The sequence below is a fragment of the Botrytis sinoallii genome (genome assembly GCF_014898435.1).
Source record: "Botrytis sinoallii strain Bc 23 chromosome Unknown BSIN_020, whole genome shotgun sequence".
In the NCBI taxonomy this organism is placed as follows: Eukaryota; Fungi; Ascomycota; class Leotiomycetes; order Helotiales; family Sclerotiniaceae; genus Botrytis; species Botrytis sinoallii.
Window position 1 is genome coordinate 552,604 of NW_024066047.1, and position 22,939 is coordinate 575,542.

General features: G+C 39.0%; 5 protein-coding genes across 5 annotated transcripts; 3 read left to right on the plus strand and 2 right to left on the minus strand.

The window, feature by feature from the left end:
• Positions 1–322: 322 nt before the first annotated feature.
• On the plus strand, positions 323–2,753 carry EAF02_009581 (uncharacterized protein). The gene is made up of 2 exons (XM_038905629.1): positions 323–859; positions 913–2,753. Exons 1-2 carry the CDS (start codon positions 432–434, stop codon positions 2,573–2,575), a joined length of 2,091 nt encoding a protein of 696 aa, XP_038754687.1. The 5' UTR covers positions 323–431; the 3' UTR covers positions 2,576–2,753.
• A 503-nt stretch (positions 2,754–3,256) lies between these two features.
• EAF02_009582 (uncharacterized protein) lies at positions 3,257–5,669 on the plus strand (the record flags this gene model as incomplete). The annotated part of the gene is made up of 7 exons (XM_038905630.1): positions 3,257–3,627; positions 3,736–3,768; positions 3,822–3,959; positions 4,011–4,076; positions 4,133–4,620; positions 4,676–5,198; positions 5,270–5,669. The coding sequence occupies 7 exons, from the start codon at positions 3,257–3,259 to the stop codon at positions 5,667–5,669; spliced, it is 2,019 nt and encodes a 672-aa protein (XP_038754688.1).
• Positions 5,670–6,619: 950 nt separating this feature from the next.
• EAF02_009583 (uncharacterized protein) lies at positions 6,620–10,177 on the minus strand (the record flags this gene model as incomplete). Its single annotated transcript, XM_038905631.1, has 3 exons — positions 6,620–8,924; positions 8,980–10,083; positions 10,134–10,177. The coding sequence occupies 3 exons, from the start codon at positions 10,175–10,177 to the stop codon at positions 6,620–6,622; spliced, it is 3,453 nt and encodes a 1,150-aa protein (XP_038754689.1).
• Positions 10,178–11,255: 1,078 nt separating this feature from the next.
• On the plus strand, positions 11,256–13,148 carry EAF02_009584 (uncharacterized protein; the record flags this gene model as incomplete). Its single annotated transcript, XM_038905632.1, has 7 exons — positions 11,256–11,339; positions 11,393–11,639; positions 11,707–11,920; positions 11,983–12,318; positions 12,454–12,500; positions 12,552–12,826; positions 12,984–13,148. 7 exons carry the CDS (start codon positions 11,256–11,258, stop codon positions 13,146–13,148), a joined length of 1,368 nt encoding a protein of 455 aa, XP_038754690.1.
• A 131-nt stretch (positions 13,149–13,279) lies between these two features.
• Positions 13,280–14,411, minus strand: EAF02_009585 (uncharacterized protein; the record flags this gene model as incomplete). Its single annotated transcript, XM_038905633.1, has 5 exons — positions 13,280–13,519; positions 13,577–13,900; positions 13,953–14,021; positions 14,072–14,303; positions 14,356–14,411. The coding sequence occupies 5 exons, from the start codon at positions 14,409–14,411 to the stop codon at positions 13,280–13,282; spliced, it is 921 nt and encodes a 306-aa protein (XP_038754691.1).
• Positions 14,412–22,939: the final 8,528 nt, after the last annotated feature.

Sequence of the window (22,939 nt, forward strand, 5' to 3'; positions counted from 1 at the left end):
ATTCTGGAAGAATACCGAGATATAGGTATGGTGGATTACTTTCATCAAAACAATCCAAACAGGAGGAATATTCGAAACAAATCTGCCAACCTTTACCTTCACCAATAACAAACATCAAAACCAATATTATGCATAATAAACGTTTTTATGCAGAATCTTGTGAATGTCTATGCAATAAGTTCGTTTGGTGGCGCATAAAGACATCATTTGGCATTTTGCATCACGAGGTATAATGGCACACTGTACAGCCCCTGACGGAAACCTTGAAATCTATCAATCCGCGTATCAATCCGCGTATGATCTCTGCATGAACACAAATCACCAACAATACAGTGATTTATATTCAGATCGCAATCACATTTTACTTCGAACAAAGTACCTTGAGATAATACCACTTGAAACCCCGCCCCCCTCCTCCTTTCAAAAAGAACATGGCTACTCCTGCTCAGTTAGCAGAGAAAGCTCGTCAAGATCGTTCAGAAGGTCCAACAACAAGATATGATACCCCGCCCCCACTTCCACCACGAGGAGAGTCTATTCAGGCCCCTCCGCCCTACACAGATGACGATGCAAAGAGGAGTGAACTTATTTCAGAGCAATGGCGTTCAAACGATCCAAGATCATCTTCTACACACTCTTTAGTGCCTTCGGAATCTAATCGAGATGGCCGTCGCAAATTACTACTCATCTATATTCACGGGTTTATGGGCAACGAAACCAGTTTCCAAAGTTTTCCTGCTCATGTTCATAATCTTCTAAGTATTACGCTTGAAGCTACTCATGTCGTTCATACAAAGATTTATCCCAGGTACAAGTCCAGAAAAGCGATCAATTTTGCACGAGATGATTTTAGCGTTTGGTAAGAATATCTTCTCTTATCATATTTCACGGTTAATCGAAGTCCATTACTAGGCTAGAGCCTCATGAAGGTGCTCTAACAGACATCATCTTACTTGGTCATAGTATGGGTGGGATTCTTTCTGCTGAGGTTGTTCTTCAATCACCATCTCCTCCAGCAAATCGACGCTTTCGCCATAGGATTTTGGGAACAATTAGCTTTGATACCCCATTCCTAGGTATGCATCCTGGAGTTGTGGTTAGTGGAATTGGAAGTCTCTTTAGACCCGCGCCAGATCCTCCAAGTTCAAGAACAGGTTCGTTGTCACCCGCTGGGGCAAGTTCGCCGTCGATAAATGGTCCTGCATCTACAGCAAGTCTTGCAGCCACTCTCTCAGATTCAAATACGATGTATCAAGGAAGTAATGCACAAAGTATGACATCTTTGGCTACCCCACCACCCAATGATCCATATTACAACGCCCCTTTCCCCAATGATATTAGGATACCGGAACGAAAAGGATTCGAAAACTTCTTACATTTCGTCAACAAGCATGCTGAAGGTGTTGGGCTAACAGGAAAGCTGAGTGGCTTAACCTCGGCAACTTCACAGTACTTTATGTCCCATATAGAATTTGGTAGCTGTCTAGCAGATTATCCTGGCATGATGAATCGCTATTCCAAATTGCGTGCTCTAGAAGATGTTGATGATCTTGCTGAGCGAAGTAATCCTGCCAATCGAAATCAAAGCTTTCAAAGAAGATTCGTGAATTACTATACTGCAAGTACTGGTCGGCTGAAGCCGCCAAAAAATTCTGCTGTCGAAGTACCTCTTAATGACAATATTGCCGCATCGGAGGCAGGAATGAGTAGTCTAAGTCTACAAGATTCTGAAATTCAGCCTTTAACATCAGTGGAAAACACAACTACGACGGATCCCAATATTGATTCTGCCGACGACATACATGTGCAGCAAGTCGAGGAACAGATGCAAGAGCTAGGTGATAGCTCAGGAGTTCAAGAAGATGCGCCACCACTACCAGAAATGCAACACGTCGATTCAATGCCCATTGGAGAAGACGAAGAGATACCTGTGGTGGTTTTATCACATGCTGATGACAAGAACGATGCGAACTCTACTGTACCTACAATATCCACCGAGCCTCCACTTCCTCCTATTCCCGATGCACCGACGGAACCTCAACCAATAGACCTCAGCCTTTACACAGACAAGGACTCTCGAAAAATCGCAGAAAAGGAGCACAAACGCATTATGAAAGCTTATAATCAAGCCTTGAAAGACCGCGAAAGTGCTCTCAAAGATCGTCGCAAGTTAATCGAGAAAAGAGAAAAGAAAGCACGACAAGAAGAGGAGAAACGAATGAAAGCTCAAGAGAAGCAGAGATTGAAGGAAGAAAAAGAGGAGGAAAAGCGGCAAGCTGCATTGAATTCTAAGTCCCCTAAAGGAAAAGAAAATGTCGCGAAAGTGGAGAAGACGGAGAAGACGGAGAAGCCGAAGAAGGACAGGAAGTTCTGTATGCTGCCTGCGGAGTCTGGAGGAAAGAGAGACGTCTGCTGGGTCCGAGTTTATATGGAAGGTGTAGATGAAGTTGGGGCACATTGTGGTCTTTTCTTCCCAGGGCCGCAATACGAAAGTTTGGTCGGAAATGTAGGTGAAAGGATTGAGACATGGGTGAAGGAAGATGAAACGAAGAGAGCAGTTCTCTCCAGCCGTTAGGTTTCACGATATGATTGCGATGATTTTTTTACGATAGATACAACCACACGTATGAAGATACCCAATATTCCATATTCGATATGGAAAAATGATTCAATAATAGTAAATAGCAATTTCTAAGCAAGGCTTTGTTACACTTGGGCTGGAATATTCTGCTATCTACTTTACAGAAGAATTATGTGGTGAAAGGTTTACAAACACATCATCTTATATCCTGCTTTGTTTGGAAAGTACAGCTTCATCGTGCCTTTATACCACAAACATACTGTCCTGACGTGGACAGCAAGTAGGTTAAAGCGTTTTCTTTCTTCGGATTGTTATTGTCTTCTGAGCCGAATTTATTGAAAATCTCAACTGCTGTATGTAGTGTGATGTTCAGTTGCATGTGATTGGTCGGCTAAACTTGAGACCTGAAAGGTTCTAGGCGACGCCAGGATTTCATCCCCCCATCATCATCATCATCATCATCATCATCATCGACATACCCCACAATATGCCAAGGGACTCCATATCCGTTTGACCGCCTTCCAGAAAACAAATAAATTCAAATTGACATCTCAATTAACTTATCTTCAACTTATCTCCAACCTAACTCTCCTCCAAATCCCCTGTATATATACATCTCGATGTCTCAATTGCTGCTCTCCAGTCTTTAACTCTCCGAATTAAAAAATAATCAACATGGCTACTCAACCCTCCAATTCTTATTCGCTCCCTAGTGCTCTCCCTCACAACTCCGCCACCAATTCCCATCAAGTTCCCCAAAATACCTCTACAGCCAAATCCTGGCGCAATCGGTTCAATTCCTTAAATATCAGTAACACAAATTCTACATCGCGTAGTGCGGAGGCGCCCAATGAATATGATGGTCTGCAGGCAGCGAACACAAATGCTTCCGCGAAAAGCAAACATGTCCCGAAATGGTATAAAATTAGATTTTTTAGAGGCATGGTCAATGATTTGAAGAGAAGGGCGCCATATTACTGGAGTGATTGGACGGATGCTTGGGATTATAGAGTTGTGCCGGCCACGATCTATATGTATTTTGCGAAGTACGTCGTTGATAATCCATTTGAAGGTCGATTCTCCGGGTTCTGAGGAGAAAGGTCATGGAAATGGGCTGATACACGGCTATTGACAATGAGCTAATTACTTGGTAGTATCTTGCCTGCACTGGCTTTTTCTTTGGATATGTAAGTCTATTGTCGAACATATATGATGAAATTCGGTCTGATCAGGATATAAGGTTTACAAAGACGAATATGAGTTATGGAGTCAATGAAGTCCTCCTTGCTTCGGTCTTGGGATCAGTGGTTTTCTCTGTATTTGCCGCTCAACCTTTGGTTATTGTAGGGGTTACCGGGCCAATCACTGTGTTCAACTAGTATGTATGACTGTGTAAAGATCGCATTTGATTTGATGCTAATATAGATAGTACTGTTTACGATATTATTGTTCCCACGGGGGCAAATTATTTTGCATTTTTAGCACTAATCGGATTGTGAGTATCTTTTATATCTAAAAATTTGTTGTGTGTGCGAAGACTAACGGAAGTAGATGGTCCCTAGTGATGCATTGGATACTCGCCATTACCAATTCATGCAATGGACTTCGTTATGTCACGCGTTTTTCTTGCGATATCTTTGGATTCTACGTAGCTTTCATCTACCTTCAGAAAGGTATTCAAGTCCTTACCCGTCAAGGCTCGGGTGAGCCGTTCTACCTTTCTATTGTTATTGCTCTACTCGTCACCATCGTTGCATTCTTGTGCGGTGTTATTGGAGACAGTCCATTGTTTCAACACTATGTTCGAGTTTTTATCAAAGATTACGGAACTCCTCTTACTATCATATTTTTTACTGGCTTTGTACACATTGGTAAGATGGGAGATGTAGATCTAAGTACACTACCTACCAGTAGAGCCTTCTATCCGACAACCGATCGAGGGTGGTTTGTACATTTTTGGGACGTTAGAGTTTCGGATGTTTTTATTGCTATACCATTTGCCATTTTACTCACAATCTTGTTTTACTTCGATCATAATGGTAAATGATGAATTATCCATCCCAACACCAAGTTTCCGTTACTGACTTGGCATAGTATCTTCTCTGATAGCCCAAGGAACTGAATTTCCCCTTCGAAAGCCTGCTGGTTTCCACTGGGACATTTTTCTCCTCGGTTTAACGACCGGTATAGCAGGCCTGTTGGGAATTCCTTTTCCGAACGGTCTTATTCCACAAGCTCCATTCCACACTGAGTCTCTTTGCGTCACCAAACTTGTTGCCGATACCGACGAATCAGGAGACTCAAAGGGTCATCTCAAAACAGTTAAATCCCACGTCGTCGAGCAACGAGTGAGCAATCTAGCCCAAGGTCTCTTAACCCTAGGAACCATGACTGGCCCACTCCTCATAGTCATTCATCTCATACCCCAAGGTGTCTTGGCAGGTCTCTTCTTCGTTATGGGTATCCAAGCTCTCCTCGGCAATGGCATAACTACTAAAATTCTCTTCCTTCTCAAAGATTCCTCTTTGACTCCATCGTCTGATCCCTTACGACATCTTCCCCGCAGATCGGCCATCTGGATATTCGTCGCAATCCAACTCTTTGGCTTCGGAGCCACGTTTGCCATCACACAGACAATCGCGGCAGTTGGGTTCCCAGTCATCATTCTGGCGTTGATTTCCTGTTTAGAATCTGGGCGCTACCAAGGTGGTTCACGAAAGAAGAATTGAGTGTATTGGATGGAGCGACAGCGAGTCCGTTTACGATGATTAGTGTGGGGGGTAATCATGGAGAAGAGATTGAGGAGGAGGGATTCTCGACTGGTGCTGATGTTGGTCGGGAGGGTGTACTGGCGAATAATAATTCTGGAGAAAGTGGAGGAAATGGGAAAGGAGTGCTGGAAACAGAGGGTGATAGTGATGAAGGACGAGCCGAGCGAGGAGAATTTCAAGCAGGTGGTCCTGGTTCGGGAATGGCGAGGAGGAGAGAAAGTTGGAAAGGTGAAGGGAGGAGTGGGGGGTTGGGCGAGGGTATGGAGTTACAGAATCTAGGCATGAGTAAGAGGAGTGTCAGTCGACAAGCCGAATAGGAAAATGCGTACGCCGCTTTGGGAAAACAATGAAGACTGAATTCCTCGTTATGAAGAGGAACTATCATGAGAGTCATTGGAAGGAAATTTTGATTGTAATTGTAATTAAAGACTTTCTGTAAGTATATATCTGGGTTTTAGCGGAATCTAAAAGTGTATTATTTTCGCTTAGGTACTCAATATTCATACTTGGATGTTGATGTACACATGTTGATTTCCACCCAGAGTTGCTCCGGCGCTCGCGATGAGTCTGGAACGGGGAATGTGCAAGTGCGTTTTCCCTCCTGTGGCTTTTCGGGTTGGAGATGATAGGATTACTGTCATCTCGTTTGAGAATTTCTGTCTTTTTTCTTCTTCTTTTTTTCTACTTGTATAAAGCTAGGCTACTATAGGTATTGACTGCATCGTGTTGAGGGAAAGAGTTGATTGATGGGTGCGGTGTATGTAGAGGGGATGGCTTGAGATTGAGATTGAGATTGAGGATCTTACTTCATGGAAACCGAGCAAGTTGTATGCTTCACTATAAAATTCCTCGCGCACAGGATCTTCATGGGCGTGTATTAGGATTAGATTGATATTGATGTGTTATGTGTTATCATTATAGTGATATCAGAATAGTATATATATTTGAATAGTATAGATACAAAATAATCACCCTTCTCGCTTCCGAAGATGGGGAGGTCTATAGAAATATCCTGCTTTGGTCTTGCGATTTCTCTGGTGGTATGAAGTAAATCTATGTACGGGAAGAATAATCACCAGTGGTTCTTAATTTTGATAAGAGAGGACAGTTTTCTCTCAAAGTTTGCCTTGGTAGGATAGTATATCTTTGTGAGGGGTCGAATCGATGCCTCGTTATCTTACGACTGCCAAAATCGTTTCAATACGTGAGCTACTTGGACTAGTAGAGCAGAAGTCTCTGATGGGCGAGAAATTCGTGTTCTTGGCCGTTAAAAGGTCTTGGAGTGATAGATTTTGCGATTCGTTGGTGTCGAGATAGTTTTTGTTCCAGGGAGCAAATCGGGGTTGGAAGGAAGATTCTTGTTCGGATGCGAAGATCTTTTCAGCGAAGGAAATCTTTGGATCAGTTTATCGCAATCTTCGTAACGCCATTGCGTTTTGTAGATCTTCTCGAGTTGTTTCGCAATGCTTAAGGTATATGGATGCGCTAGTCCAAACGTAGAGTATCGAACTAGGTTATCAAGCACCGCGTTACAACTGCGTTCGGCTCCGTCCATATCATCGAGGCGCAGTAGAATAGAGATGTATTCTTGATTGATATGAAACCAATCTGGATGTTGGGATGGAACTTCACTCAGTAATGGCTGAATGATGTTTCTTGCATCGGTCCATCTGTTGCATCCAATATATGCGCGTGCTAAATTGGATTTCGTCATTATCATCCCGACATGTGTCTCTCCCAAAGTACGTGCCACAACTGGTAGAATATCTTGCAAATTCTTGACTGCCTCGCCCCAGCGACCGGTTGCACAGTAGACTTTGGATAGATCATTCACTGACCACAAGGTGTACGCATGCTCCTCTCCCAAAGTCTCCTTCCGCGCCTTAAGAACATCGGAAATTTCGCTCTCCGCTGTAAGCAAGTCCTGCTTCAATATAACTGAGATCATAGCTTTCTCGTTCCGTGCCATTAACGTATCAGGATGTTCCTTTCCAAACCAGTGTTCCCTCTTTTGAACAACCTGCGCAAGCAGCTCTTGACTTTTCTCAAATTCGCCAAGATGTAAATATGTTCGTGCTAGATTGAACATGGCGTTCAGACTTTGTGGATCATCATGTCCCAGTACTTTCGTGAGTCCATATACTGCACGCTGCCCAGTCTGACGTGATTTTTCTCGCTGCCCGCTGAGCCACAAAGTGCGAGTGAATTCGTCAAGAGCAACACAATATGAAGTATGTATTGGATTCAAAGGACATTTTATCCAAGAAAAGATCGAAGGGCGTGATCGCCACTGAGCTCGGAGTATTTGTGACTGGAGTCGCAAGGCTTGTTGTACTTCGAAAAGATCCCAGTGCATACTTGCAAGGTTTCGCTGCCCTTGAAGGGTCGAGTGGTGTTGATTACCCAGCACTTTGACCCGGAACCTTACAACCTTCTCCTGAAGTGGCTTGGCATGCTTCCACTGCCCGTTCTCTGCGTAGACTAGAGCAAATTTCTCCAATTCTGCGGCTTGCTCGATGTTGTTTGGAAGAGATCCATACATATCTTTTAAGGCACTGATACAAGAACTAATATGAGGCAAAAGTTGCTTCCTGAACTTCCTTTCCGACATCTCGAAATTTGACGAGATTGAATGGGCTAGGATTGAACTCGCACATCCCAGCCAGTCTTTCTGCTGCGTATCGTTAAGTCGATCCCTAGCCCAACGATGGACAACCGGATGTAAAGAGCAGACTTTTTTTTCGTGGTCATTATCAATGATTGAATGGTCGTACAGAACATTCATTGCTAAGCGAAATCGAATTTGGGAATCTTCATTCCACATCGATTTGACCTTAAGAATAGCTGGGTAAATAGCGAGGGAACTTTTCAATTTCCTTATACTATCCGAAGATCTCTGCAGTAATTGCTCTGGGATAGAATCGAAATGCATGAAAGCAAAAAGTTGTATCAATTCCACAGCATCTTTGTGGGCAAGTGAATTCTTGCTTGCAATCCGTTCGAATGGAATTTCCCAGGTTGATATAATGTTAGCATCTGTGCAGCTGTTGACTGAACGAGAGCGAATCATGTTCCTGCGGTGGCCAAGGTAGTATTTCAAATACCTTTCCAGTGTGAATATATTCTGACGAATTGTAGCGCCAGCATGAGTAAGAGCGAGTGCTAGATAACCTAATTCAGAAGCGATTCCCTCAGCCATTTGTCGATTTTGCGGGGCCAGAGGGAATTTGGGTTCCTTTTCGGGGTAAGCTAGCTTGAGAAGTAATGTAATTGCTTCCTCTGGATCCATTCCCTGAAACTTAAGATACCCAACCGTGTTATGAATCCTTACACCAGGGTTGCGTGTCGTCACCAATATGTGGCCATTGCCGCCAGCAGGGAAAAATCTAGACAGATCCATTTCTGGATCATCTGCATTATCGAGGACGAGAAGCCATGATGTCGATTGGTTCGACAACCAATGCATGCCCGCTTCAAGTGAAGACGCTTTTTGTGCATTCTCCCCAAGGGAAGCAAAACCCTTCTCCGCAGCTAATTCGTTGCTACAGGTCAATCCAAAAATTCCCCAATACCTGCAAAGATTAGCAAAACTCCAATATTGATCGAGATTGAAAATCAAGATCGTACCTGTGACGATTGTTCTCTATATATCTCAGCGAAAATTGTGTCTTGCCAGAGCCACCAAGTCCATGAATTACTAATATTTTATGTTTGGAGCGAGGGTTTGTTGTAATGTCACCAAACATCTCCTTCACCTTGTCTGCTTGACCTGTTCTACCTACAAAATAACTACTAGAACAACGATGTACCATATAGTGCACATTGATATACGGTTCAATTGCTTGGATTTGTGAAGGCGGGGAAGGTATTTCTTGAAGAAGATCATCCGCCTCCTGTTTGCGCTCCGCGATAACTCGCTCCATTTCTTGCTCCCATCTTCTACTTACCACTCGTGGAGCAGCCTTGATATACTTTTCAAGAGCCTGGTAGACGACAATATACCCAGGATCGCTCTTTGTACTGAACTTGACCATCCCTGAGTGGTTTGCCATTATTCCACATTTATCAACTTGTTCCCAGACTGGCGCAGCTGATAGCGCATCTACAATATAAACTGGTTGTTGTGCTTGGTCATCAAAAAAGGCTTCTAGTCCCTCCCAGAAGTTGTAAATGGCAAATCTCTTGGCCAATGGAGCAAACAAATCTGTGATTTCTTTAATAGTATCCGAGCCAGTGAGAAGGTTGAGCATGAATTGACTAGGGCCAGGATATTTGTCAATCCCCGAGTTCAGTATCAAAGTTTCATCTAGGCCATTGTGAGGAGTTCCCATGAATAAGATACCATGAGTTGATATATAGATAGCTCGAAGATGTGAAACTCCAGACTTCGTTTTGCTCCACGATAAAGCAAGAGCTCGCTTTACCAAGAGACCACCAAATCCGTGACATATAAAGATGATAGGACGATGTCCATGTTCCGCACCATCATTTGCTTGTCTGTACGAGTCAAGCTCGGCGATGAGATTCGTTGCGAGATCTAAGATGCCATTTGATATAGTTCCTCCTCTTCCAGGAATTGTAAAGCGGCTCGGATCATATTCGAAGGATAAGACTCGAGTTCGGAGAGTGTGATATGGGAATAGAACCGGGTCTCGAAGCCAAGCTTTATGCTTTTGCGGGTTCATCCAAGTCTCAGATGATGATTCGCAGAGACCATGGACAGCCACTAAACTATGTCAAATTAGCGTAAAGACACAACGTTAACGAGCAGCTCAACATACTCGACATTTGGTGATTCTGGCTCCGCAATGAGTTTAATTTTCATACTGAATCATAGTTTTGTATTGATGAGAGTGATCGTTGGAATAAGGAAAAGCCTTATCTCGCTGAATGTGGTAGGAAGCCCAAGCAAGGCATTGATCCGGTTATCACACTTCATGACTACGCAAACAGCGTATCATTTTGAACATGGACTCACCTCTTGCTGTATGCACACCACCTTTACTATCGATTTCATATTAGCATTCCATTCAAACCATCAGCATCACTATTTTCATCTATTTACGACTCACCGCCTCCGTTTTCCCGCCAATAATATCATTCTGCCCATGCAAACTAATCCTTGGAAGCTGGGGTAGAGAAGTAAAGAAAATGGATGCGTATATCTCCGTACATGATTCACCAATCGGATCAGATATATATGCTCCGTAGAGAGCTAATCGAGGGGTGATGTCCGGTTTCTACCCTTCCCATTTTACATTAAGAGTCAGTCTCGCGGCACGGTTAACCGTGTAGGTCATGAGCGTGCACCAAACGGGCGTTTAAATCTGGGCCAGGCACAGGCGCGGGCATGGTACTTGGACATTCCATTGGTTCTTCCAAATGTAAAGATTTCTGCGATGAAACCCTTCTTCTTCCAATTCAGTAGGTCTGGGCCGATTGCATATATTAGCCTGATAATCCATATGCAGCGCACCGACAGAGCAGGGCATATACAGAGTATGATCCACTATACGCTCCAATCACCCCCCTGTATTATCAAGAGCTGATGTACCTCTGTAGATTCAACGTTGGATTAAAATGAAGATAAGTGTCTATCTACATCTGACGGTTGGAACTATGATGAGGAAGGAATACACACCCTTAACAGGCTTTAATTCTACTCGCAGCTTTCAAATCTAGTAATGAGCGTTATTGGAGTGTTCTTAGTTGGTAGTCTTGTCACGTTTCGCTTTTGTGTTTTGGTTATGTTCCTACATCAACACGCAATATTGTATAACGGTCATTCAATAGCTTTTTGAACTTCAAATTATTTCCTCGGATCTATGCTTTTGATTTCTACTAGAATTTTGCTCATTGCCTGATTTTTATTCGCTCTTTCAAAAAAAATCCCATATGACAAGATGGCTTTTGTATTAAACACGGTTATACTTGGGATCTTAGTTTATTGTTTACGATGGGTAATCGGTCGCATCCAAGAGAATAAGGTACGTCCCCTAGAAATAGTTATATAACGATACTAATGAGGCTATAATGATAGGAAACACGCGCTATTATAAAAAATCTTGGTTGCCTTTCGCCTCCATTACTCGAAAACCAGAGACCTCTTGGAATCGATCGTCTAGAGCAGATATTTCGAGCCGATAATGAATCGAGACTTATGGAGCTGTTTCTCTTCCACTTCAGGCAGACCGGTTATACTCTGAAGCAAATTTTCTTGTTGACTCCGGCCTATGGTACCGTGGATCCCGCCAATTTGGAAGCTATCATGTCCACAAAATTTTCGGGTCTGGCTCTCCATTACCTTCCCACATCTATCTGCTTAATCTTACTGACTTGAAATGCCTGAAATAGATTGGGGAATGGGACCGCGGCGTGCTATCTCCTTCCCAATGTTTGGCGAAGGAATATTTATTCAGGACGGCGAAGCTTGGAAACATTCCAGAGACTTGCTTAGACCACATTTTGTCCATAGGCAATACGAAGATCTGGAAGTCTTTAGAGAATCTGTTGATGAGTTGCTTGATGCTCTCCCTAAAGAAGGAGGGGTCGTTGATTTACAGCCATTGTTCTTTCGTCTCACACTTGACACAACCACTGCATTTTTTGTTCGGGACAATCTGTCCATAGTCTCAAATCCCCAGATTCAACAAACGAACAAGATTTTGCAGGCGCATTTAATGCTGCACAAGAATACGTTGTAAAGAGATTTCGGCTCTTGGATCTTTACTGGCTTATTGGAGGGAAGAAATTCTCCCAAGCCTGTAGCAAAGTGCACGAATTCGCTGACCAAATTATCGAACACAATCTTTCACTAGATTCAGAGGCTGGGACCGATAAGAAATATGACTTCTTGAGATCAGTAGATAAGAGTATGCAAGGCGATCGTGAGTTACTGCGAGGACAAATTGTCAATATCCTTGTTGCTGGGAGAGATACCACCGCCTGCCTTCTTTCTTGGACATTGTGAGTTAAAGTATTGTTATTAAAAGGTTCCGCTAACATTACTGACAAGCTTCCCTCCTTGTACGCCATCCGAAAGTTCTAGCCCAATTACAAACAAGAGGTCGCGTTGCTTGGAGATTGCTCGGAGTTAAATAGAACAGAGCTACGAAATATGAAATACCTTCAAAATGTTCTCAAGGAAAGTGAGTTATCATTGGTAAAAGTCAAACGATCAATGCTAAAATATATCTTAGCCCTTCGTCTGTATCCTTCTGTCCCTGTCAATACGAGAACTTCTTTGAACGATACAATCCTACCAACTGGAGGAGGACCTGATAGGAAATCACCGATTTTCATCAAAAAGGGGACCGCCGTTGCCTACAGTGTCTATACTATGCATAGAAGGCCAGATCTCTATGGCATGGATGCTGAAATCTATCGACCCGAGAGATGGAATGAACAAATGCCGATGAACGACAATCCAACAAATCAGAAATGGGGATACTTGCCATTCAATGGGGGACCAAGAGTCTGTCTCGGTAGTAAGTTCTTGTCTGATTTATTACATGATAACATACGGCAAAATAAATTATGAGGCAAAGCCCAATTACAAGGACAAATGCAAAAAAGAGGAATTATAACCGAGTATGAAGGGGCAATTTTATGCAACGCTGACTCTTTTCAAGTGGACTGTCGCTCTTACAGAGGCCGCTTATACAGTTGTAAGAATACTACGAAAATATCCTGGAGTAAAGTTACCTGCGAACGAGAAAGTGGAGTTAACTGGGGTGGAGAAACAGACAATGACATTGGTGGTTTCAATCAAAGAAGGATGCAATGTTCATTTATAAGTACGGGAAGATTTTAACGAGCACGATAATGATAATAATAGCATAAAGTTCAGAATCCGTACCAAAAGCCAGCGGATGCTCTCGCGGCCGAAAAATCCCAATACAAATACGTTGCGACCCATTCCACTACCTCAACCGCACAACTCTGCGGCCTCGTTCTTCCGCGCCGACATAAACATCACCGCTGCATTATCCCATCTCCGCGATATCGTCTTCGGTGCATCTCTAGAATATCGCATCAATGCTGCCACCACAATCGTATATCCACCTGCAGATCGAGACGCAAATTTGCACATATTGGAATGATCATAAGGCAGTCCAGCTCTCTCAATACTGTCCAGGATTGGAGCGGCAGATGAAATTTCTACGACCTAATCGATATCAGCCTGGAGGCTTTTATAGAGCGGATTGAAGAATTCAATACATACGTAATCTAACTTTGTCCCAAAATCTGTCTTCTGCTGTTCCCAGAAGAAATAGATTCGGAATTGCTTCATCAACGGGATGAACATATCGGTGATATTTTGGAGCGTTTCGGACCCTTCCTTCAACGCGTCTAGCAGTTGCCCATCGGTACTAACTACTTTCGACGGCAGAAGTGCATCTATCATTCGTCGGCTCATGGATGCCAAGCTCGTCAGGCTGCTTCCATTATGCGGAGTTCCCATAAAGAGTATTCCGTAGGTGGAAACAAATATAGAGTGAAGGTGCTCAACCGCTTTACTGGTTCGACTGAATGAATACACCAGTGCCTATAAATATTTGTGAGCCAGAGCTGATAGAAGAATCTCACATCTTCCCTACCCTTTTGACGATGATGCCACCCAGTGAATGACATATAAAAATAATGGGACGGTGTTCGGCATCATTGATCTGCAGCACATGTGAATTTTCGTATCCTCGGCGTGGGAATTTCTACATACCTGACGATCGGCTACCAATTCCGCTATCAACGTCTGAGCATGATGAAGGATGCGATCCGCTGAAGTTTTTCCAAAAAGCGCAGTGACGGCAGCATTATATCTGAATGTCAGAATTCGAGATTGCTTCATGGCCAAGGGGAGCATATCTGCATCGCCTAACCAGAACTTATTGTTTGTCTTTGATGTCCATGTCTTGACCGAGTCTCCATTAAGTCCATGGACTGCGACAATACTAGGGCGCTTTAGCTAGTTGTAGATATTGTAGTTCAGAGCCAGACACTTACTCAACAATGGGGTTCTCTCCACAAAAGACTTCCGTAAGAGCAGCCAGTTCTGACATTATGCGTAATAAGATTATGAATTATTGAGATAATGCTAATTACTATGTCCATATGAATAATGCCGTTGAATATAAACTACTTGCATTGTCAACGCAGGGGCATTTTCGACAGGCTGAAGGTGATCGAATACATACACAGTACCCTAGCAAATTCTTTAAGGGCAGGGCGAAGCTGATTCAGCCACAGTATGAAAAGCCTCGTTTCTCGTTTCATAATATACAATTGGAATACCATTGTTTTCGTCAATGACGACACGACCCTAAAGCGGATAAAATACCGAAAGCTGGCACGCTGATACGCTGCGTAAAGGCAGCTGTAAGAAGTTTGGTGTGGCCACTAGGCCTCGGCCGACAGACCAGGAGGTAGTGCGATATCGAAGCCACTTGATAGACCTCAGGGGTGACACTCGAGACCTTGCAGATAGCAATCGCGTAACATCAGTGTGCCAAAATTTGATTGTGGGCATGGAATTGTATCAGTCTTTTATATTTTATCACAGAAGTCCTAACAGTTGGTGATTTAGCCCCTGGCTTACTATCTTCCTCTGGGAAAATTACAGCCAACTATAGTTGTGCGTAACGCTAGTCTGAAACGAACGAATGTTTCAATAGTCTTTTCCATTAGATTCTGGATAACGTACTATGGTACAGGACTTAACATAAGAGAAAGTTAAGCGGGTACTAAAGTCCCCTCCTCGCTCATCCCCCTATCAAAATGTTTATATGCCAATTGATATCACAACCACAAAATCAATAGTAGCACAAACAAGCTTTGTAAGTATCTAGCTATAGCCTTCGAGTAGGTAGGTATCGATATTGAATTTAAACCAAACAAGTATGAACTTTCACTCCGAGTCCCTAGATCTTGTCTGAATCGTCTAACAGTGTCTAGGAGCGTACGTATGAAGCACAAAGCTTACATAAAATTATAGATATGCTTCTTCCTCCCCAGATCACTTCCTATTACCGATCACCCATTCAAACCCAAACTAATCTCGCAAGATAAGCTTACTTCTATCCTACAGAACATGTCGAAACCAAATGTAGATATGATATATCTTTCACTCATGCACCAACCACTTCCCCCTTCGCTAATAACTTCTAGACATCTAGGTATCCAGTCCTCGGGTAATAAGCAAAACAATCTCTCGTTTAAGAAAGGTTCAAGAGTCTCATCTTTCGAATCCATCAAGACAATTACATAAGTAATCTATTCTTTATTTCCCCATCAATATAAGGAGATCATTGCATCTTTCTGTACTGGAAGACATGAATAAGTTCGATAATCCCAATACATCTCTCTCCCTTCCCCTTCCCTATCCAGCCAACCTCACCTCACTCCAACTTATCACATCTCTCCTCATCATCATAATTACAATTCGCTCTCCCAATCTCACGACATAGATGGCATAATAAGATTACAACGCCATACCATATCGGGATTTTCTCTCTACACATCTTTCAAGTTAAATGAAACATACACGTTCCGTTCCCTCTGACTTAGATATGAATACCTAGGTACTCTACCTGCTGAAAATCGGATGCTGCAGCTATGATTTTGAATGCCGTTAGTTCTTGATGAAAGCAGTTCGACTATTTGGTTTATTACTTTTTTCCTGGTCAATTTACGTATTATAATATATCGCATATAGTCCTACATCTACGAGCCCCAGTGAATACACAAATCAGTACATTGACATTGACATTCCTTGATAGACGTCTTGAGAATAGTAAACAATGAATACGCAAATTCCCTCACAATATTAATTCCATCTATAAGAACATTGTAAATCGTAATGAATCGCAACATCACCCAGACCATCACATATCCACGACACAACACCATCTCTCATCCATCTCCGGTGTCCAACTTCTCCATCTTCTCCACACCACACCACACCACACCACACCCAACATCTAACAAAACCCATCAAACATGATCTTCAAACTCTTCATCCTCATCATCCTCCTCTCATACTGGTATTCCAACCACCTCAAACGAAAACGTCAACACGCAGTAAGAGCCCACTAATTCCATCCCCCAACCCCCCAATAACTGACCCCTCCCCCCAATCCCAGTTCAACACCCAATTCAGCACCTCCCACAACTGCCAGCCCGCGCAGAAAACCCTCCTCTACAAATGGCCTCTGGGTCTCGACATCCTCAAACGCCAATACGATGCGCCTCTCTCCGGGCATCTGCTCTCTTTCCAAGCAGAGCATTTTGAGAAAATGGGTTTGGGTTCCACGTTTCAGGTGAGGCTTTTGGGTCAGATGGGATTTTTACTACGGATCCAGAGAATTTGGAAGCGATGTTGGGGACGAGATTTAATGGTAGAGTTCTTTTCTCTTTCTTCTTATTTCCTCCACTCGAAATTATACGTATGATATTCCCCAGCATCCCACCCCCTAACCCAACCCTTCAGACTTCGGACTCGGCTCCCGCCGCTCAGGACTCTACCCCATGATCGGCGAAGGAATCTTCACCCGAGACTCCCACTCCTGGAAACACTCACGCTCGATCCCCCGTCGCCAATTCTCGCGCATCCAATCCCAAAACCTCTCAATCTTCTCTGCGCCTCTCGAAAAAATCCTCGCGGTTCTCTCTTCCCGTAGCGGAACGATTGATCTGCAACCCCTTTTCTTCCGCTTCACACTGGAAACCAACCACTATTTCTCTTCTCTTTGGCGAGAGCTCTTCTCCTCTTTCCCTTTCACCCCTCTCCCAATCCGAACACGATCTCTTCGAGAAAAATTTCTCCTACACCTCCCTCATCTCCGCCCTGCGTCTCCGTCTCTCCAATCTCTGCTGGCTGTACACGCCCCCTCAATACACATCCGCCTGTCGCGAAATCAAGCAATACGCCGCGCACTTCGTCCATCAAGCACTGGTTGACAAGAAAGAAAACGGCGATGCGGCGTTGGAGCGCCATCCCTTTATCCTCGATTTGTACGAGGAGTTGCGGGATGTGGGGCTCGTGCGGGATCAGCTTCTGCATGTTTTGCTCGCGGGGAGAGATACCACGACGTGTCTTTTGAGTTGGACTTTGTGAGTGCGATATTTTATTCTAGTCCCTGTCCACTTCATCCAGAAACTGGTAGATGGGTATATTTGACCTTCTAGCTGGGTGCTGTAAGGGCTAGTTTGGATGTAAAATCCGTACTGAATCCACTGAAATAATCTGCACTTTATGTTATTGCGGATTCTGTGGTGGTATCAATCCGTTTCAAAAAGAGCGGATTATTAATCTGTAGTTTTATAGTTTGAATATTAAATCCGCTAAATAATTTGTGGTTTTTTTAGAATATTCAATTTAAACTTTAATTCGATATTAAAATCCTATATTTAAAATTGAAAACCATATAAAAAGTTTTAATAGAATAATGATCTTGAAAAAGTACTTAGAATTAGAAAAGAAATACATTTTGATTTTATCTTTCTTTTTTCTTTTCTTTTTAAAGAAAAAACCTTTTTTGAAATATTTTTAAAGCTATTTTCTATATATAAAATTATTTCAATGGTCAATAATACAATTATTATTTAAAACACCTTAAAAGCGTTTAGGAAGTTGAAAATTATTAACGATAATAGCAATCGAAGGTTTATATTTGTACAAAAAAGAGGTAGAAGATTTCGAACTCGAAGTCCCTCTCCCCCAATTCGTTATTTCAAACGAAAATCTAAACCTATAGCAAAAGCAATCGAATCTCAAAGCCAATTTCGAGATTATGATATCTCCTCCTCTTCTTTTATTAGAGATTTACTATCCAGTTTCTTTTATAATGACGATATTATCTTCAATCAGAAGAAGATACTCTTTACAAAAAAGAAAAGCTATATATAGGTATTTGATTCAAATAAAGTTTATTTTAATTATATTAATTTATAATATATAGTAGGATTCCGAAATTGATAAAAGACTCTCAACAAACATTGATACAGACAACAATGAGAACAATAACGATGAAAGGGATATCAATAATAGCTACAATACCAATCAAAACCCAAAACATAACATCTGTAATAATTCAAAAAATAAAAAGAATCCCTTTATCGATACTATTGAAAGAGAGGATAAATCAGTGGATCCGGAAACTGAGACCGAAGATATTTCAAAGAAATCTACAAATCAGTTCAAATGGAAACCCTACGAAAAGCTTTTTTTAAATTTAATGCAAAGTCATTTACAGAAGACTAGTTAACGACTAGGTCAATTCATTGGATAGAGAATACTTTATTATAATCAATTTGCATAAGCTATTACTTTAGAGCACAAGATATATATTAATAGTAATGAGAATCTAATTGGTAATCAAATTAAAAAGAAAATCAATTCAGTATAAACATTCTCTTTTTTTATTGTTTATTTAATCTAATTGATTTGATTTAGATTAAGGGATGTTATATAAAGTATCGATATCTTCTTAACCTATCTAGTTGGGGCATTAGATTTAATGAAAAGAATGATACTATGCAGTCTTATGCATTTGATTATTTATGAAAAACGCTTCTATAAGTAAGCAAAGCTAATAATCGAAAATATCATTGGTATTGAAGTTATTATATAGAGAGCTAATCGATTTTTTAATTTCTATTCGAAACTTGTACAGCTAGTGGTAAATTTGCATATCACTCTATAGCTTTAATGTAATAAACAATTATTTCTTTGGATAAGAAGGATAATCTTGCTGATTCAATATGCTTTATACCTTTTTTAGATAAGAGTGCTAAAAGGTAGAATAAATATAGCTTTGGAACACACAAAGTAAGGAATTCATATTTTTGAGATATATTTTATTATTAACTGATTTATAGTTAGAAACAGAGCGATATAAACAATCTATTACAAGCTACACACCATCAAAAAGGCCTCGAAAAACTATCTCTTCTGAAATTACAGATAGTTTATTTTATATTAATAAATCTTTAAAAGATTTTAATAAATCGAGAAACCATTCTAGCACCTTATATACTCAAATCAATAACCCACTACCCCTTTGGCACCAAGTATACTATATGATTACACAAAACTATCCTAGTAAATATAAGTCTCTAGGGGCTGATATTGCTTTCAAGCTTATTGATTTTCTACAATATCCGATGCCTGGTATTCGCCAATCTTATAGTGAGCTGTTGATGTTTATACATATAGATTCATTTCAAGTAGAGTTTGTGAATAAGATCTATAAAGAGCTTAAAGAGCAGTACGAAAAAGAAAATAATAAAATGCCTCTATTATCCGCTCCTTTACAACAAACTTTAAATGAAGAGTGGCTTTCAAATTCTAATAGCTTTTGATTTGGTAGTTTTATTTACTCTGTTTTCTTTATTGTATATTTTTATTAATATAACCTTTATATTTATTCAATTAAATATTAATATTATATTTTTCAATACCTTTATCTTATTTGATATTAACAATATATAAGTACGAATGATACCTATTTATTAGTTCTAGATATATAAAATAAAGAATATAAGTATATAGTGGCTGGCTAATGAGAAATAACGAATAAGAAACAACTGGTGAGAAACGGTTAGTAAGAAACGACTAGTGAGAAAACTGTAAAGTTTAGCCTTTCAAGATGTAATATCTATCAATAACAGGGGTTGCCAGCTTTATTATTCTTTGAAGAAAAATGCTATCTGTATCTTTAATAATTTGCCTTTTTGCATGAAATACACAATATTGTAGTATTATAAATTAAATCAATAATCTATTTAATTGATAAATAAAAAGGATAGAAAATGTATTCTCAAAATAAGTAACCATAAAGAATTCAGCTACCTCTTGAATTATTATAAGAGCAGCAGCATTCCATTTTTAACACTTTTTATCAAGTGCAAATTGATCCGAAACCTTTTTAACTAAATATTGAAAAGGGGCTTTTTTCAAAAGCAATTCAATTGATTTTTGATACTTTTTAATTTTTTGTAATACAATTGCTATACTCAATTAATAAGAAAGAAGCTTATAAATCAAAAAAAGATTTACTTACTCCCCGCTTCTTATCAATAAGCTTTTTTAGCAACTTTTGCTTTTCCTTTTTTAGGCTACTTTCTTATACTTTGAATCTTTGTTTTCAAAGCTTTCTTTATATTCTTATTTTTAAAAAAAGGTGATCTTCCATCTACACCTAACTCTTATTTATTCATTGATTTCTTTTCGATATTAGTATGTGATATAGCTTCTCTATATAATACATTTGTAGTTTATATTACAACTATAGGATTTCCTGGAATGTAGTGTTTTCAAAGTCTAGATTTGAATTATTTCAGTTTATTATAGAAAAAGTTTCAAATATTCAAAAAGTGTATATCTAAAAAGCTTCAAGAATGGGGGTGAAAGGAATAAGTGTTGAAAAATTAAATGTTTAGAAATGCATATTTGTAAATTAATGTATTATATATCGTGTAATTCAATCAATCATACTACTTATTTCTTATGGAATATAGTTATTCCGAATACAAAAATATTATAAATAATATAAACAATGTGCTTTTAGGAATAACAATAATAATAATAATAATAAGCATTATATTTATAATATTGAATCTCTTTTAAGCTTCAAAAAATCAAAAAAATATTAATAGTAACTAAATCTAATAAGAAGAAGCTATAGGGAAAGTAAGAAGAATATTTGTAAAAGCGAAAAGCTAGAAATATATACAATTGAAAGGCAAGAATGATATTTAAAGAATTAAAAGTCGAAAAAAAAAAAGATAGGAAAAAGTATTAGATTTCCTATACTTTGAAAGTACTTTATAAAACTTCTGATTTTTTAAAGGTATTAAAAAATAAACAAGATGAAATGGTTGTATAAATTCGATTAAATATCGAAATGTAATAATTCTAATATATGGATTCAAATAAAAATCTCATTTTAATTAATTTTATTTAGAAAAACATTAAAGACAAAAAATCTTATTCAAAATAACAATAATCCTGTATTAAAGTCTGAATCAGATAATTCCAAAACAGATTTTGAGGATTGGGAAATCGATATTGATAAGAAAGAGGAAGAGGAAAAGAAGGAATCTGATAATAAAGAAGAGAATAATAAAGTTAGAGAGTTTGAAAAGATTGATTTGAAAGATTTGAATATTAATTAAAAATTAAAACAAATATAAAGGTGTAATGTTTATTAATTCTATAAATACTAATATATAAATTTAAACAGTTGGACTTTCTGGGATTTTGATTTGGATTAGAGTTTGGAAAGCTAGTATAGAGTAGTTTATAATTAATTTAAAGAATCTAAACAAAAAAATTAATAAAGAATCTTTGGATTTTTTATAGATGAAAGATTCGTTTGGATAGATTTATTTTGATTTTTTTTTATTAACTATTTTTCTCTAGTCATTTTTTACTTACTATTTTTTACTTATTATTATATTAAATTATTAATATATTAATAGAGTATATTTATATTCTAATAAACTTTTTTATAAAATATTCAGTTGTTGATAATATATTGTTTAGAGAAATCTTGCTTTTTGAAACTTTAATATTTTGAAGCTAAAGAAAGAGAATGATATTAAACTTTCTGGACCTGAAGAATAATGGACCTCTAATAAAAGCTATAATTCAAAAAAATATGGATTTTGGATTTCTAAAGATAGGATGAGATATAAGCGAGCTTGAAATCTATTTTATTATATAGAATAAAAAGAAGATTTTTTTCAATTCTTTAAAGAATTCAAAGAAATACTAAAAGCTATAATAAAAGATAATAGTAAATGGAGAAACCCTGATGATTACTTTCTATTCTAATTATATATATTTATCAAATTCTATTTCAATACAATATTGCTTTTCTTTCTCTTATGCTTTTCGAACTCTTTTCATTTTACAATAATCTCTCCATATAGCCTTTATAATTCCTTATCGAAAGTAATCCATAAATTGTAACGAAATAGAGTTTAATTTGTTACTGCTTGAATTCATTATTATATTATCCATAGTGCTTGGAATACAATTGATAATACAATCAAATTAAACTTTGAATAGATCTTCTTTAAAACTATTTTGTTGAATAAAGTTATATAGAATACATAAAGTATAAATTATACGTATTTGAGTTGTATATAGGTATTTTTGTTATTATATTAGAAATGGAAAGCGCATTTTGAATACTTCAAAAATTCTCTCAATCTTATTTTGTAAAGAAGAATGTCGAAGATTGAAAAGCTCTTTTGATATTTTGAATATCTTATTGGATTCCAATTGCTTTTGTAAATAATATCTTACCCCTTTGAATAGAATAAGAATCTATTCAGTATTTATATATTCTGTATTATCTAGATAATAATAACCTTCTAAAATTTATAAACCTTTTGAAATCAAAATATTTAAAAGTATTTTTTGATTATTCGCAAAACCTTTTCAATTAGCTAATATATAGTAGAATTGTAAATTGAAAGTAATTATTACAAGAATATTTTGTATAATATATTCTTTTCAATTGAAATAAGCAGATCAATCTTTGAAAAATATCGTTACTGGAATAAAAATGTTATCGAGAGT